This window comes from Girardinichthys multiradiatus, chromosome 20 (genome assembly GCF_021462225.1).
Source record: "Girardinichthys multiradiatus isolate DD_20200921_A chromosome 20, DD_fGirMul_XY1, whole genome shotgun sequence".
NCBI classification, from domain to species: Eukaryota; Metazoa; Chordata; class Actinopteri; order Cyprinodontiformes; family Goodeidae; genus Girardinichthys; species Girardinichthys multiradiatus.
In genome coordinates this window covers 25,954,451-25,969,836 of record NC_061812.1, presented here as the reverse complement: position 1 = coordinate 25,969,836, position 15,386 = coordinate 25,954,451, and the positions used below count along the sequence as shown (strand labels likewise).

At 38.3% G+C, this 15,386-nt stretch overlaps 2 protein-coding genes and 1 long non-coding RNA gene across 3 annotated transcripts; 2 read left to right on the top strand and 1 right to left on the bottom strand.

Annotated features, from left to right (window-relative positions):
* The first annotated feature begins 1,625 nt into the window (after positions 1–1,625).
* Positions 1,626–4,262, top strand: LOC124857304. The gene is made up of 4 exons (XM_047348520.1): positions 1,626–1,783; positions 3,002–3,256; positions 3,328–3,442; positions 3,966–4,262. The coding sequence occupies exons 1-4, from the start codon at positions 1,734–1,736 to the stop codon at positions 4,242–4,244; spliced, it is 699 nt and encodes a 232-aa protein (XP_047204476.1). The 5' UTR covers positions 1,626–1,733; the 3' UTR covers positions 4,245–4,262.
* Positions 4,263–7,319: 3,057 nt separating this feature from the next.
* On the bottom strand, positions 7,320–9,965 carry LOC124856451 (histone H1-beta, late embryonic). Its single transcript, XM_047346862.1, has 5 exons — positions 9,737–9,965; positions 8,153–8,412; positions 7,956–8,064; positions 7,824–7,870; positions 7,320–7,623 (listed from the first exon to the last, which is right to left on the bottom strand). Exons 1-5 carry the CDS (start codon positions 9,828–9,830, stop codon positions 7,375–7,377), a joined length of 759 nt encoding a protein of 252 aa, XP_047202818.1. The 5' UTR covers positions 9,831–9,965; the 3' UTR covers positions 7,320–7,374.
* A 105-nt stretch (positions 9,966–10,070) lies between these two features.
* Positions 10,071–15,127, top strand: LOC124856452. The gene is made up of 4 exons (XR_007035333.1): positions 10,071–10,200; positions 13,756–14,046; positions 14,176–14,481; positions 14,560–15,127. It is a non-coding gene; the product is annotated as an uncharacterized LOC124856452 (long non-coding RNA).
* Positions 15,128–15,386: the final 259 nt, after the last annotated feature.

The following is a 15,386-nucleotide window of genomic DNA, read 5'->3' as shown; positions in this document are numbered from 1 at the left end:
GGAGAACCCTGAGCATCCTCTTCATGAGACTGTCCTACAACAACAGAGTGTCTTCAGTCAGAGGCTTCTTCAGATCTGCTGTAAGACGGAGCGCTACAGGAGATCCTTCCTGCCCACAGCCATCAGCATCTACAACGGCTCTTCGAGGAAACCTTCATAATATGAACTATAACAACATTTAATTTCCCTTTGGGATTAATAAAGTATTTTTGAATTGAAATGAAATTAATGTAGTGATTCATGATTCTGAAACTTTCAAACGGTGTTATGTACCAGTGAATTATCCCGTCACTGAGATGTTTGGAGTTAATGATGGGATTCTTGTGTATGACTTGTGGGAATTGGAGCAACTGAGTAGCTGTGGGAGATTCTCACAGTAGAACCATGAGTAAAAAACAGTGGTTTTATGGCATCAAAATACTGTATTTACACAAAACATCTAAATGTATAACATCTTGTTTTTATGTAAAACAGGAAAGCAACAGTTATTCTTAGTGCAAGCTAATATAATATATTGTTTTAGGAGTTTTAAAATGCCTATTACTCCGAATATTATCTCTTTTATTAATTCTGCTCTTTAGAGATTAACACAGGTGTAACAAGCAGATATTGGTTGGTTAATTAGTTAGGCTATCTGCTCCGGTAGTCGGCCTGAAGTTAGCTACTTAAAAGACATGCTGGTCGTAGCGTCCCAAATGTAGGTTTAAAACAGCGTTGTCTTGATAAGACTGTTGGGTAGCTATTGTTTCAATCTGAAGAAATTCTTAACAGCCAACAGCTTACAAGCAAGAGAAAAGTATGATGGACAGTTTTAGTGTTTTTTACTGCAACACTAATATCTGGGCCTTTGCCAAATGTGAGGAGAGAAGCTGGACTATTAATGACACTTGAACCAACTGACCTAAGGGTTTGTTATCAGAGGCAGTTTCTGAAATGTGGAGTTAGGCTCACTCATCCAGGATTACATGAACTAGGGGGCGCCACTAGCACTTGGGGTGGGTGCTACCCATCTGTCATTTGTACCTGTTGTCACCTAGACATTTGCTAAAATCAAATTACAAAAAATCCCTTAGTGAAGAAAAGGCTCAATTTGCGAGGGAGCATAAATATTGGACTCTGGAGCAATAGAAGAAGGTCTTGGGGACCTATGAGTCCAGATTCACCCTGTTCCAGAGGGATTGGCCCGTCAGCCTAATAAGAGAGGTGCATAAAGTGATGCATCCATCACGCTTAGTGCCTTCAAGCCTGTGGGGCCAGTGCTAAGATCTGGGGTTGCTGCAATTGGTCAGGTCTGGGTTCAGCAACATTAAGTGCCAAAGAGATTTCAGCTGACTTCCTGAATATACTGAATTATCAGGTTGTTCTGTTAATTAATTTCCTCTTCCCTGATGGCACATAAATAAATAATGTGGCTGTGGGTGCAGAAGGAAGTGCACTAATGAAGATTTGTTTTCAATTATTCTTTTCCATATGTTTTTCAGCTAAACAGAAACAGCTAAACTATTCAAACACCACATATTCTGGAAACTTCACTGTCTATCAGCTACTCTGAAAAATGCAGAAATACTGTATGCATTTTTATTTTCATTTAAATCCAAATGTCAAATGATTTGTTGCCTAGCAACGCAACAACCTGCATGTTAGGAATCAAAAAGTTCTTCAGCAGCTAATGTTAACTGTTAGCTTAACCACTGAAACAGGTTCATTTATTGACGTTAATCAAACTCTCAGCAATGTCTCACACTTCGAAAATCAACAGCCTTTTAAGTATCTTTAAAGCCAGGTAAGTAAAAATACAGCCAGACCAGCAACGTCAATTTTTTATATTTTTATCTTTTCATGCATGTTATCTTTATGGAAAACAAGGGAAAACTAAAAAGAAACATAAAGAACCCACAGTTTATTTTACTAGTTCAGTCCTACAGAAACTCTTGAACGCTACCTCAAAAACTTTTTTGTTATAGTTACATTTGTTTTGATTTCTCTTTCAATGCAGTTTAAATAAACACTTTTAAAGCAATCAAGATTGACTTTAGCAAGAGGGATTATCATAAAGATGATACCTCACTATTATACTAATAAAGGAAATAATAAAAAATTACAATAGTTGTGCACTTTTTTTGTTTCCTATCTACCTATTTAATGTCTTTCTGTCCAATTCTTATTCTTGTCATTGAAAGCATTGTGTTTAAAAAATACAGTTAAAAAGGGAAGTTTGGCCTTAAAAAACTATAAAGACTGATGAATAGTTCCTGAAAGTCATGCCTGTAAGAAAATAAATAAAAATATCGACTAAAGTTCTGACGCAGGATAATTTTTTCAGTTTTTCATTATATGCTTCAGTTACAGAGCCTTTTATAATCTTGAAAAATGTTCACATTTTGTCACACTGCAACCATAAACATCAGTGTATTTTATTAGGATTTTATATGTTAGACCAACTCAAAGTAGTGCATAATTATGAAGTGGAAGGATTTGGATTCAGCCCCTCTTTGCTCTGAGACCCCTTATTAAAATCCTGTGCAACCAGAGTCATGTTGTCTCTGTAGAAATCTGGCTGAAGGCATCATGAAGACCAAGAATTACAGCAGATGGGTCAAAGATAAATTTGTGGAAATGTTTAAAGTTGGGTTAAGGTAAGGGATGTTGAATACATCTTCTGAAAATGAAAAGAGTATGGCACATCTGCAAACCTACCAAGACATGGCTGTCAGCCTAAACTAACCGAATGCAGAATGAGAGCATTAATCACAGGAGCTGCCAAAAAGCCCCTCCAATAAGTCTGGAGGGGCTGCAGAGATTTGGCTGTTGACAGGTCAACTATTATATATTTGACTTTTTATGGGAGAGTGGCAAGAAGAATTCTTTTGAATTTCTGATTTCTGGTTTTTATTAAAATATACCATAATTATGTGACAGGATTTCTATAGGTCTTCTCTGTAGGCACACATCTGTGGTGTCGGTGTTTAGGAGTATAATGTCTCCTATTATTCATTCACAGAAAGTCCAGCAGAGCTAGCAACTCTGCATCCATGAAAGACGCTCATGAAAACCAGGAAGACGAAGACATTGGCAATAGTTTCTCATCGCCACGCTGTAAGGAAGAGCTGCCATCCAGAAAAATGTGTAACAGTGACAACTTCCAAGAGCTTAAAGAAACCCAAATCCAACTAGAGAACTGCCTGCAAATCCTTAGAACGAACTACTACCGAGACCACACTATGATAATGCAAGCCCTCGAAGAAGGAAACTTAAGGTAATTTATGGTCACTGCTACCCTTTTAAAGACCCTGATTCAGCTTGTAATAAACTGTAATAATTTTGCAGGCAGGATGTTTTAACAAAGGAACTTGCTGACCTCAAACTTTATAAGACTGAAACTCTGAACTTCAAAGAGGAGATGATTGGGAATCGGGTTCATGAAGCTACAACAGAGATTCATGTAAGTTTCCATGGTAATGCATGTACAGCAGTGGCCAAAGGTTTTGATGCTTTTTACAGCTTTACTGCTTCCATGTTGTTAGATGTTTTTGTCCATTGTTTTTTATAAATTTACAGAATGGTATTAATTAGCAGGAGTTTGATTTAAGTTTATACTTGGAAAGTTCTGCACTGGTGGCAATGGATTACTTGGTTGAATCCTCTGGTCCTGGGATTTACTTGGGCAACCTGAAGCTTTTTTCACAGCAGTTGAACTCCATAGGTTCTGGATTCAACAAATGGTTGTTTTGAGAGCAAGCTTACTAGTAGCAATATCTATTCCCATTCACATGCCAAAGACCTTTTTTGTAAAATGGTATGTCGTCTTAAAAAGTAAACATGTTTGAAAAAAAAAAAAAAAAAAAAAAAAAAAAAAAACTTCAAAAACTTAGAATCAATTAAAATTTTCACCACACTGAAGCAAAAAATAGGCACAACGTTAGTGATTCAAATTCCTAATTTGTGAAACGTTTCCTTGTCTGTAGGAGGCGCTGGAGGGTCTTCAGTGTCGTGTGCTCAAGCTTGAACAGCAGCAACCACAACAGCAGACGAGTATCAAAAGGCCTCAATACACCATGGTTGGAAAAATGCTCAACTCTCTGTCCTCACTGGGCCATTTTGTCATGGCCCTGAAACCATCTGGCCCCATGCTTTTTGCCCTGCTCTCAGGAGGCCTTCTCACACTCATGTTGAAGTACCAGGGTTGTTTACGTGAATACTTTGACTTATTCTGTACCTTAAGCTTACCAAGATATGAGAAATAAAAGTTTGAAGCAGTGTGATTAACAGCTCTGGGCTATACCACAGCACCTACAGGACAGGATGAAACAAAGAGGCTCACCACAGTCCCAGAGGGTGCTAGAAATAAATCCTTAAGAGTTCCTATATCTAAAATTTTATTTTAGTTCCTAAAGCTCCTACATTTATATCAGCCACTGAACATGAACATTTGACAGAAGGGTTCATATATAGTTTGAGAACCTTTATGCAGTTTGCAATAACGACTGAGGAAGCCATTATCAGCTCTTTGGAAAGTAATCTTAGGCGCCTGTATTCACAAAGGGTCTCAGAGTCCTGTCAGAAAGCGAATATCTTAGCCTAAAAATTCCTGGCAAGGACTCCTAGCTTAAGATTGATTCAGCTCTCTGGTGAGAGCGACTGAGCGAGGAGACAGAAACTCCTAAGTGAGTAGGTGTGGTTGACCCCGTTAGGTGTGATGCTGTCTAAGGGTTGTGACTGGTTGTTAAAAGAAACAAATGCGCTCCTAGTAATCAATGGAGAGAAATTAACTGATGACAGAATAAAGACAGGATTCAGAAATGTGTAAATCATGATAAAACTCACAGGTCCTTCTCAAAATATTAGCATATTGTGATAAAGTTAATTATTTTCCATAATGTCATGATGAAAATTTAACATTCATATATTTTAGATTCATTGCACACTAACTGAAATATTTCAGGTCTTTTATTGTCTTAATACGGATGATTTTGGCATACAGCTCATGAAAACCCAAAATTCCTGTCTCACAAAATTAGCATATTTCATCCGACCAATAAAAGAAAAGTGTTTTTAATACAAAAAACGTCAACCTTCAAATAATCATGTACAGTTATGCACTCAATACTTGGTCGGGAATCCTTTTGCAGAAATGACTGCTTCAATGCGGCGTGGCATGGAGGCAATCAGCCTGTGGCACTGCTGAGGTTTTATGGAGGCCCAGGATGCTTCGATAGCGGCCTTTAGCTCATCCAGAGTGTTGGGTCTTGAGTCTCTCAACGTTTTCTTCACAATATCCCACAGATTCTCTATGGGGTTCAGGTCAGGAGAGTTGGCAGGCCAATTGATCACAGTGATATCATGGTCAGTAAACCATTTACCAGTGGTTTTGGCACTGTGAGCAGGTGCCAGGTCGTGCTGAAAAATGAAATCTTCATCTCCATAAAGCTTTTCAGCAGATGGAAGCATGAAGTGCTCCAAAATCTCCTGATAGCTAGCTGCATTGACCCTGCCCTTGATAAAACACAGTGGACCAACACCAGCAGCTGACACGGCACCCCAGACCATCACTGACTGTGGGTACTTGACACTGGACTTCTGACATTTTGGCATTTCCTTCTCCCCAGTCTTCCTCCAGACTCTGGCACCTTGATTTCCGAATGACATGCAGAATTTGCTTTCATCTGAAAAAAGTACTTTGGACCACTGAGCAACAGTCCAGTGCTGCTTCTCTGTAGCCCAGGTCAGGCGCTTCTGCCGCTGTTTCTGGTTCAAAAGTGGCTTGACCTGGGGAATGCGGCACCTGTAGCCCATTTCCTGCACACGCCTGTGCACGGTGGCTCTGGATGTTTCTACTCCAGACTCAGTCCACTGGTTCCGCAGGTCCCCCAAGGTCTGGAATCGGCCCTTCTCCACAATCTTCCTCAGGGTCCGGTCACCTCTTCTCGTTGTGCAGCATTTTCTGCCACACTTTTTCCTTCCCACAGACTTCCCACTGAGGTGCCTTGATACAGCACTCTGGGAACAGCCTATTTGTTCAGAAATTTCTTTCTGTGTCTTACCCTCTTGCTTGAGGGTGTCAATAATGGCCTTCTGGACAGCAGTCAGGTCGGCAGTCTTACCCATGATTGGGGTTTTGAGTGATGAACCAGGCTGGGAGTTTTAAAGGCCTCAGGAATCTTTTGCAGGTGTTTAGAGTTAACTCGTTGATTCAGATGATTAGGTTCATAGCTCGTTTAGAGACCCTTTTAATGATATGCTAATTTTGTGAGATAGGAATTTTGGGTTTTCATGAGCTGTATGCCAAAATCATCCGTATTAAGACAATAAAAGACCTGAAATATTTCAGTTAGTGTGCAATGAATCTAAAATATATGAATGTTAAATTTTCATCACGACATTATGGAAAATAATGAACTTTATCACAATATGCTAATGTTTTGAGAAGGACCTGTAAATTGCAAAACAACAGGTTTGAACGTAGCTTTTTTACATGGTCATTTTAAATTTGCATATGTATACTCACCATGCTGGTTGTTTTCATACTGCATCTATTTTATATGAATTCATCATTCAAATTCTGCATTTTACTGTGATATCCTTGTATAATAAGGTTTAGTTTGGTAAAAATGACCAAAGCGGAGAATAAAAACCCCCAAAAAACCCAGAACTGAACAGGAGTAGAGCCTGCTGGTGGAGAAGAGAGGAGTGTTGAAAGGTAGATAGATTGGGTTCTGGGACCATGGTGTGAAACAAGCATTCCCGAGCAGATCAATGTGTCGTTCCCTCTGCTTCCGGCACCAGCCAGGAATGGGAGCAGCTCTGGTACCTGCTGGGATCAGAAGCAGCACACCAGAGAACTTCTCCACAGCGTTGTAGATGACCAGTTTGGTTTTCAGCTACTGACATGTACAATACAGCAAATACTTATTTACCTCATCCTTCCATGTATATAGTGTTTAGATTGTACCGTTGTCAAGATTTTGTAAAGCATTTTAAAGTCTGTAATATTTAAATAATTCAGTACTGCTTTGTACTTTTGTTCACTTTTTATGGTTATTGTTTCCATTTGTCCTTCCCAATATTACCTTAGAGGTGCACTTTTAATCTGTCCTGCTGCTGAAATCATAATTCATTTCACCCCAGGGAGATGATAAAGTTTCTTATTGCTATATTAATTGTATGATTGTTATAGAACATTTCCTTTAACCTTCTAAAACCTTGATAATCCTTTGTCATTTGTTGCCCTTTACAGTGACCCATTTGTTCTGATTCATGTCCCAACATTTGCATCTGAATAAAACAGGAGCCAAATGGTCAAACAGAGAAAAGGCCAAAACTTAAAACTATAGTTTTATTGCAAACAAAAATATAAAATATTACAGGCTCCTAATTTTATGCAGTCTTCTTCACTCGTTTGCCAGCTGCTTTAGAAGCAGGAGCATCACTGCTAGTCTTTGCAGCTTTGCGTGGGGGCTTCTTTTCTTTATTTGCCCCTTTTGGCTTTGCAGTCTTTTTGGTTGAATCAGAGCTTCTGTCAGCGCTACCGGTTGCCACGGCTTTTTTAGCTTTCGTCTTCTTTGCTGGAGAGACTTTTGAAGGAGCAGCTACCTCATCCCCAGAGGTTTTTGGAGACTTTTGTTTCTATGACAAAAACAAGCCAGGCATCAGTAGAAGCCAAAGTCGGGAAGGATAAAAGTCTAAAAAGGTGCAAGCAGCTCCAAATAATTGAAGATTTTAAAATTGTGTGGACTGATTGGAAGAGCCATGATCTGGCAATCCAGTTTAGTAGTTAAATATATCAATTACCAAGGATATTACTTTGTTTTGTTGTCTCAACTTACCTCTGCAGACTTTGCCTTTTCAGCTGATTTTTTCTTTTTGGCAGCAACTTTTAAAAGGGGAGGGGGGGTGGGGGGGGGTTAACATGAGTCTACATTGTTATAATGATGTGCTTTTTACTAGTTAATTCATACCTGCTGTCTGGGTCTTCTTGGCTCCATCTTTGGCCGCGTTTGGAGCTTTTTGCACATTTGGATCCCCGTTCTCATTTTTCAGCTTCACCTCTTTAGCTTTTGGTGCAAGCTTTAAAAACAAGGAAGGAAAAATGTGAAATCGCATTGTTCTTTGATTGGACGCCTCTCATTGGACGTTTAGGATCTTGGTTTCCTACCCTAAATTTCCCCAGCGCGCCGGTGGTGACGATGGCGTTGGCAGGCCTCACCAGCGTCCCGCTCTCTATTCCTTTCTTCAAGGCTCTGCGGACTAAATGCTTCAGTCTCACCAGATCCACAGAGGGGTAATTTTGCTTTATGTAGCTCTGTATGGCCTGGGAGGAAACCCCTTTGCGTGAATCCAAAGCTTTAAGCGACTCTCTCACCATGATCGCAGTGGATGGATGAGGGGTAAGTTTGCGCACCGCCAGCACAGGATCTACAAGGAGAAAGTGATGAAACCCGCTCCAAATTATGGAAGCAAATAGTTAACATATTTCAAATGAAAAAGCATTTTCAGAAATGTTCTCATTTTAAGAAAGTGGCTGCATTGTTTGATTCATAAATGAAATTGGTAATCAATCATCCTATTTGCATTTTCTTCTTCAAGACTGCTCATTCACTTAATTAAAATGAAAAAGACATTTGAGATTTATTTTTCAAAATATGCCCCAGCAAACAGATACCAAAATTCAATTTGAAATGCAAAATTTGAAAATGAAAAAGCATTTCCATAAATGCTTTTTCATTTTAAGAATGTGGCTGCATTATTTGACCCATAAGTAAAATTAGTAATCAATCATCCTATTTGCATTTTCTTCTTCACGACTGCACATTTTATTCCATAATCAAAAAGAAAACAAAGCAGACATTGCTTTTTCATTTTCGTGATCTGCCCGCAAAGTACTGCCCAGAACTCGAAAACGAAAAAGCATTCCGAGCGGCGCAGCAGAGTGACGTCATCAGCCGCTCTTCCTCAGCTCCCCGCTGACCGAGCTACCCATCTTGTTCAGTAGGGGGCGCTGTGCACGTCTACATTGCAAACGTGCCGAGAAATTGATTGAATTGCAGCAGGACCGAGCTCAATTTGTGGCAGTGGCAGGCAGAACTGGTAGTTCCGGTGGCAGCCTCATGGCCTGGGACATCCAGCGTGTTTTTAAGCATTTATTGATAATTTTCTGTGAGTGACAATTCGGAAGAGCGGCTGATGACGTCACTCTGCTGCGCCCGCAGCTCGGAATGCTTTTTCGTTTTCGAGTTCTGGGCAGTACTTTGCGGGCAGATCACGAAAATGAAAAAGCAATGTCTGCTTTGTTTTCTTTTTGATTATGGCATAAAATGTGCAGTCATGAAGAAGAAAATGCAAATAGGTTGATTGATTACTAATTTTACTTATGGGTCAAATAATGCAGCCACATTCTTAAAATGAAAAAGCATTTCTGGAAATGCTTTTTCCTTTTCAAATTTTACATTTCAAATTGAATTTTGGTATCTATTTGCTGGGGTACATTTTGAAAAATAAATCTCAAATGTCTTTTTCATTTTAATTAAGTGAAAGAATGAGCAGTCTTGAAGAAGAAAATTAAAATGCAAATATGATTATTGATAACTAATTTCATTTGAGTCAAACAATGCAGCCACATTCTTAAAATGAAAAAACATTTCTGAAAGTGCTTTTTCATTTGAAATATGGTAACGATTTGCTTCCATACCAAATCAGTTATTAGAGATTTGAAACTTTACCCTTTTGTGTCTATACAAACCAGATATTTTCTTCCCGGTCGTCTCTTCTGCAGGAGCACTGTTTGAACTAGGCTGAGGATCAGGAGACTCTGCTGCTCGTTTTTTGGGAGGCATTGTTTTTGCCAAGTCAACCGGAGACAAAAACAAACAACAAAAAAACAAAAACAAAAAACAAAACACGCAACATGGAAAGCTAAAAGCGTGGCTTCATCTTTATGCTGTCGGTTCCAGTGGACCAGGTGAATCACATCGTACCCCTGATTGAGGTCAGCAGATTAAAGCCTGAATTGGTCCATTCCTAATGAGTCAGCCGGTGGATGACTTGGACAGAAATGCTGGCGAAACGGAGTGGGAGGAATTTTCTTCTTAGATGCTAGACAACGAGTTTGCGGCTGGAAAAGAGACAGAGACGACATTCCCAGAGCTCATTAAGTCATTAGTCACTGATAACATAAAACAAGATATGGAAAGCCATAGATAATAGGTGGGTTAACAGCCTGGAGCTCATGAAATGAATTATGATTTGCAGATTTACTAAGTTAGCTCTATTTTGTTTTATTTCATCACCAAAACAAGTAATGCGTTTTATCGCCATTCGGGCTTCTGAATCAGACCAGATTATGCCTGGCTGACCAGCCTAGCAAAATGCTGGGGAGACACCGGTTTTCTAGCCAGGTGAGAAATGAGGCGCACCCCTTCACTCCACACCGTTTCCGTTAGGTAACTTCCCAATTTCAGAAAACCGTAGATATTAGCCCACTTTGTTGTGAGCTCATATCCTTATAAATATACATTCTTACAGTTTGACTAACATGAAAGTGCTTTTATATATGTGATGTGCTGGATTTTATCACCTGTTGACTTTGACCGGTTTCATTGTGATCAGTATGTATTAATCATGGCAGAGATCCTCTTTGTTATATATATATATATATATATATATATATATATATATATATATATATAAGCCAATAAAAATATCTATAAACGTATAACAATTAAGTAATATAAGCCCAAACACTGGTGAAAAAGATTGATGCCCTACCTACATTGCAATATTTCTAAAGAGTTTTCTAAATACATTTTTATTTATTATTAATTTATGCCATTGTTGAGTTTTGTTCCTGGCAGTGGGTTTCTTGAAAATAGGCATTGAGCCATGTGTGTGCCGAAGGCAGACATGGACCTAAATCTCTATGAAAATTTTGTATGCATTGTTTTTCCATCACTATGTGATAAAGTCGATTTTGTGATATTTTCTCTCAAATCGTTTTTTTATTCTGAAAATATTTAGTTCCTCTAAATGTTTCTAAAATAAATTAACAGCAAAACTGACTCATATAAAGTCAAAAACAAGAGTACCACATTACTTTCTTTATACCAAACCACATTCTTCTCTTCATATTTGGTATGTAAAAATCAATTATTTGGTCTTAATACTCTCCTCACTATTTTCTCATCACACTCATCGGTTTTTTAAATCTATGTTGGAGAAGAAAGTCATCCAGTCTCAGCAGCCCAAGGAAGAAAAGAGTCTGGGTGGGTATGTAGTGTACATTTTATTTTGTGAAAATATAGCAGCTGCGGGAAGTGTAGTCAGTGTTTTGTCCCTGCCTGCAGACTCACAAAAAAACAAAAATATATTTGACACAAACTGCACTTTTTTATTTGTGTTACACAGGAAAAAAATGATATTGAGACTGTCATTGGAATTGCTTTTATAGTATGTGAGAAATTCACTTGCAAAATGCTAAATCTTTTTGATCATTGTTACTTTTAGGTTTTATTGCAGTAAATTTATTTGTCTTTTTCAGGCTTGTAAAACTCAGAATGTAGAACCCAACATTATTATAGTTTAACAGTTTTTATTGGAATCTTTTTCTAAATGACTTCCTTTATATTAAACATATACTGTTAATACAAAACAAGTAGCAGTTCTTTAAATTTTCTTTTGCACTGTGACTTTGTCTACTTACAGAATCCAGTTTAGGATTACTTTAATTAAACAAAGATAATTTTTAAACAGATCAAATTATTTAAATGTAAACTGAACACATTTTTAAGACCAGGACTAAAAACAGCTGCAAAGCAGTAGAGACCAGGTTAAAAACGGTTAAAGGCGGGGCATGATATGATCATTGGTAAATTTTCAGATGACTGAATTTCAAACAATTTCTGTGCACAGTTATGAGTATAAAAGTGTACATGTAAAACCCATATTGAACAGCCTATAATGTATAAAAAGCTCAAACTAAACCGCTGTCTTTTGGTTTCTTATACTCATAACATACCTATACACGACACGTGCAGCTGCCATCTTTTTCTTTTTCTCTCTGCAGATATATTTTCTCAGTGGTCCATCAGAGGTGCTAGTTTTATAAGGTTGAAACAGAGCGGTCTATTTTAAAGTGTGTTTTTTGTGCTCGGTATGAGTGAGTTATTTATGATGCTGGCTGTGGTTTTCCTGTGAACACCTTCTTAAAATGACACCAATTTTTGACTACTGTGAGACATTCAAACTTGGTTTAAACGTAGCTGAGCTCTTTATTATCCTCTTAAAATAGTTTCAATTATTTTAAATAAATTTTTTTTTATTTTATTTGCGTTTTCTTAATTACAACTATAAAGGGATCATTTTGGTTCCCTGTGCATTTGTGACTCCGTGAAACGCTCTTAAAATAAACCACATGGGGTCATTTCTTATGACTTTTACTAAAATGGCTCACCTTAAAATCTCTTCAGTTATGGGATATTTGTGACATAAAAATACAGGAGCTGTACTGCCATACCCATAAAATGACAAAAAATGCTTCACACTCAGCTTTACAAACGTTTGGCCAAATCAAATCAAAGAAAAACAGTAGAACTCAGGGGTATGTGTAATAGTGAAAGTAAGAGCGTTTTCACATGCACAATGAAAAGGGAACCCCAGGGATTGGGATTGAACAGCTGTATAGCGATGAGAAAACCACTGATCAGTGATGCTAACCAAAAAAGAAGGCCTCAGTTTGCTAGGAAGCATAAAGATTGGACACTGGAGGACTGGAAAAATGACACGTGGTCTAAAGAGTCCAGATTTAAATTATGAAATGGTTCAGGGAGCACGAGACATCGTTTCCATACATGAATTGGTGACCACAGAGTCCAGACCTTAACCCTATTGAGAATCCTTGGGATGTGCTGGAGAAGGCTTTGCGCAGCGGTCAGACTTTACCATCATCAATACAAGATCTTGGTGAAAAATTCATGCAAGACTGGGTGGAAATAAATCTTGTGACATTGCAGAACCTTATCGAAACAATGCATTCTGTAATCAGAGCTAAAGGCGCCCCAGCGAAATATTAGAGTGTGACCTTTCTTTTTGTTGGCAACTTTTTGTCTTGGCCAGGGAGTGAATTTGTCTGTGAACTCATTCTAATGTTCTCTGTGGTTTTCCTGCAAGTACTTAACAGAACGACACATCCACCATCATACAGTCAGATGCTCATTATCTTCTCTGAAAGTTCACAGTTTATGTCTGTCTTCATCATGACAGGACGCCTGGTTTTTATCATCCTGTTGGGTGTTATTTTTTCACGCATTTAACATTCTTGTAAATTGCTACTGATGAAAACAGCTTTATATTTTAAAACAACTCTTTGTTCCGTTCTCACTTCCTGTATGGTCCATTTGTGCAGTTTAGTAGAGTTTTGAATTGATGTTATTTACACAAATTAAGACTTTATCCATCTTCGGACTTTGAAATGATAGTTAATTACATTTAGGAGTTTAAATAATGATTTTGTATTATTAACATGATGCCAAAAGGTTGTTTTCAGGAAGTGCAAGTACGAGGTCAGTTTTTGAGGTTTCTCATGTCCATTTGTGTTATCAACGTTTAATTTATTACCTAATGCTATTTAGGTGATCTAATATCTTAAACAAGATTTAGTAAAATATATAGTTCCTTTTGATATACAGATCAAAAAAGTAATTTCTCACAAGTAATGTTACGTTCTAATGCAGCAACTAAATATTTGATCCTAGGTCTCTGTTTCAGTTCTTCCTCAGGCTAAACTGACGGTGAATTCATCAACAATAACAGAAACAGACTCAGTCACATTAAGCTGTCAGGCTCCAGCTCGTGTTTCTGTGCATAAGTGTCATTTCTATGTGAACAGTGGAACCCAGACACCATTCCCTTGTATGAACACATTTACAGGAACTGAGCTGCTGAGGATGGCAAAGAAAGGTTCATCCTCTGTGGTTGAAGTGAGATGTTATTACATTGTAAAAAATGGAGTTGTAGATTCTCCATCTCCCCACAGTGATACATCCTACATCACTATAGGTAAGTGACAGCTTCATTCGTCAAAGAAATTCACATTTAGTTTTATTCATAAAAAATCTAAGCATGAACTCGGTTTCAAAAGTCTTTTTAAAATTTTTTTTACTTTGCCTTTTGCATACATTTTTCTAGGTCTAAAACCACAAATGAGTGTTCAATACCTTAAGGGGCAGTATGCTATCTTCATCTGCTCTCTGCCTGGATCTGTGAAACATGATACAACATGTAACCTGTACTTTGGAGGATCCAGTCATCCAGCCAAAACAACAACCACAGGGAAGACGGAGACCAATCAGTGGTTCTGCTGGACTGAGATACAAGAAGATGAATTGTTGAAGCATCTACATTCAGTTCAACAGAAGGAGGTCAGCTGTGATTACAGTTTGGAAAGTGATGGGAAATCTTTGTCACCTCGTAGTGATCCATACACCTTGCCTGGTGAGTCCAACATGACATTGATTCAATAAATACTGTTAAAGAATAGATCGTTTTTAATGAAGGCATGGACTTTTCTAGACCCCCAAAGGTGCAGTGTTTATCGGGCACCAAGATGTAAGCAGTAGATCATTCAAGTCTTGTTAGTTGTGAGGTGGAACCTCCAGGATCAGTCTTCTTTGACCAGCCCATCCCACAGATGCTGGATTAGAGTCCTTGGAATCCAAGTTAGCTCCTAGAACCATTACTGAACCATTTGTGATTTTTTTGCAGGGTACTGAAAAAGGGCTTTCTCATTAGTCTGTGGCTATGCTGCCCTATGTGCAACAAACTGTAATGTACTGATCTGACAGCTTTTTATGAGTCTATTTGAACTTCTTCAGCAGTTTGAGCTACAATAACTCACCTGTTTATTCTGACCACATGGGCCAGCCTTCACTCTCCACGTGCATTAGTGAGGTCGAGCCACCCCTCACCCTGTCACCGGTTCATCACTGTTGCTTTCGCCAATTTTAATAGAGACTGACCACTCCAAACCTGCAAAACCCAACAAGAGCTGCACCTTTAGAGATGCTTCGACCCAGTCATCTAGCCATTACTGTTTGGCCCTTGAGGTTGAGGACAAAATGTTGACTTGCTCCCTAATGTATTCCACCCACTAACAGGTGCAATGGTGAAGAAATAATCACTTTTGTTCACTGCACTTGCAGCTGTTATAATGGTATGCCTGATTGGTGTATTTATTATTTATTTAATTAGAAACTACAATAAGCTTTGAATGAATTGTGAAAAACTCTTAAGTAAGCATAACTACATTTTCAAGAAGTCTTATGAAAATAACACAAAGATTCCTAATTTAGCTGCACTTGACACTGACAGAATATCTGTTTTCTAATTCCAGGTATTGT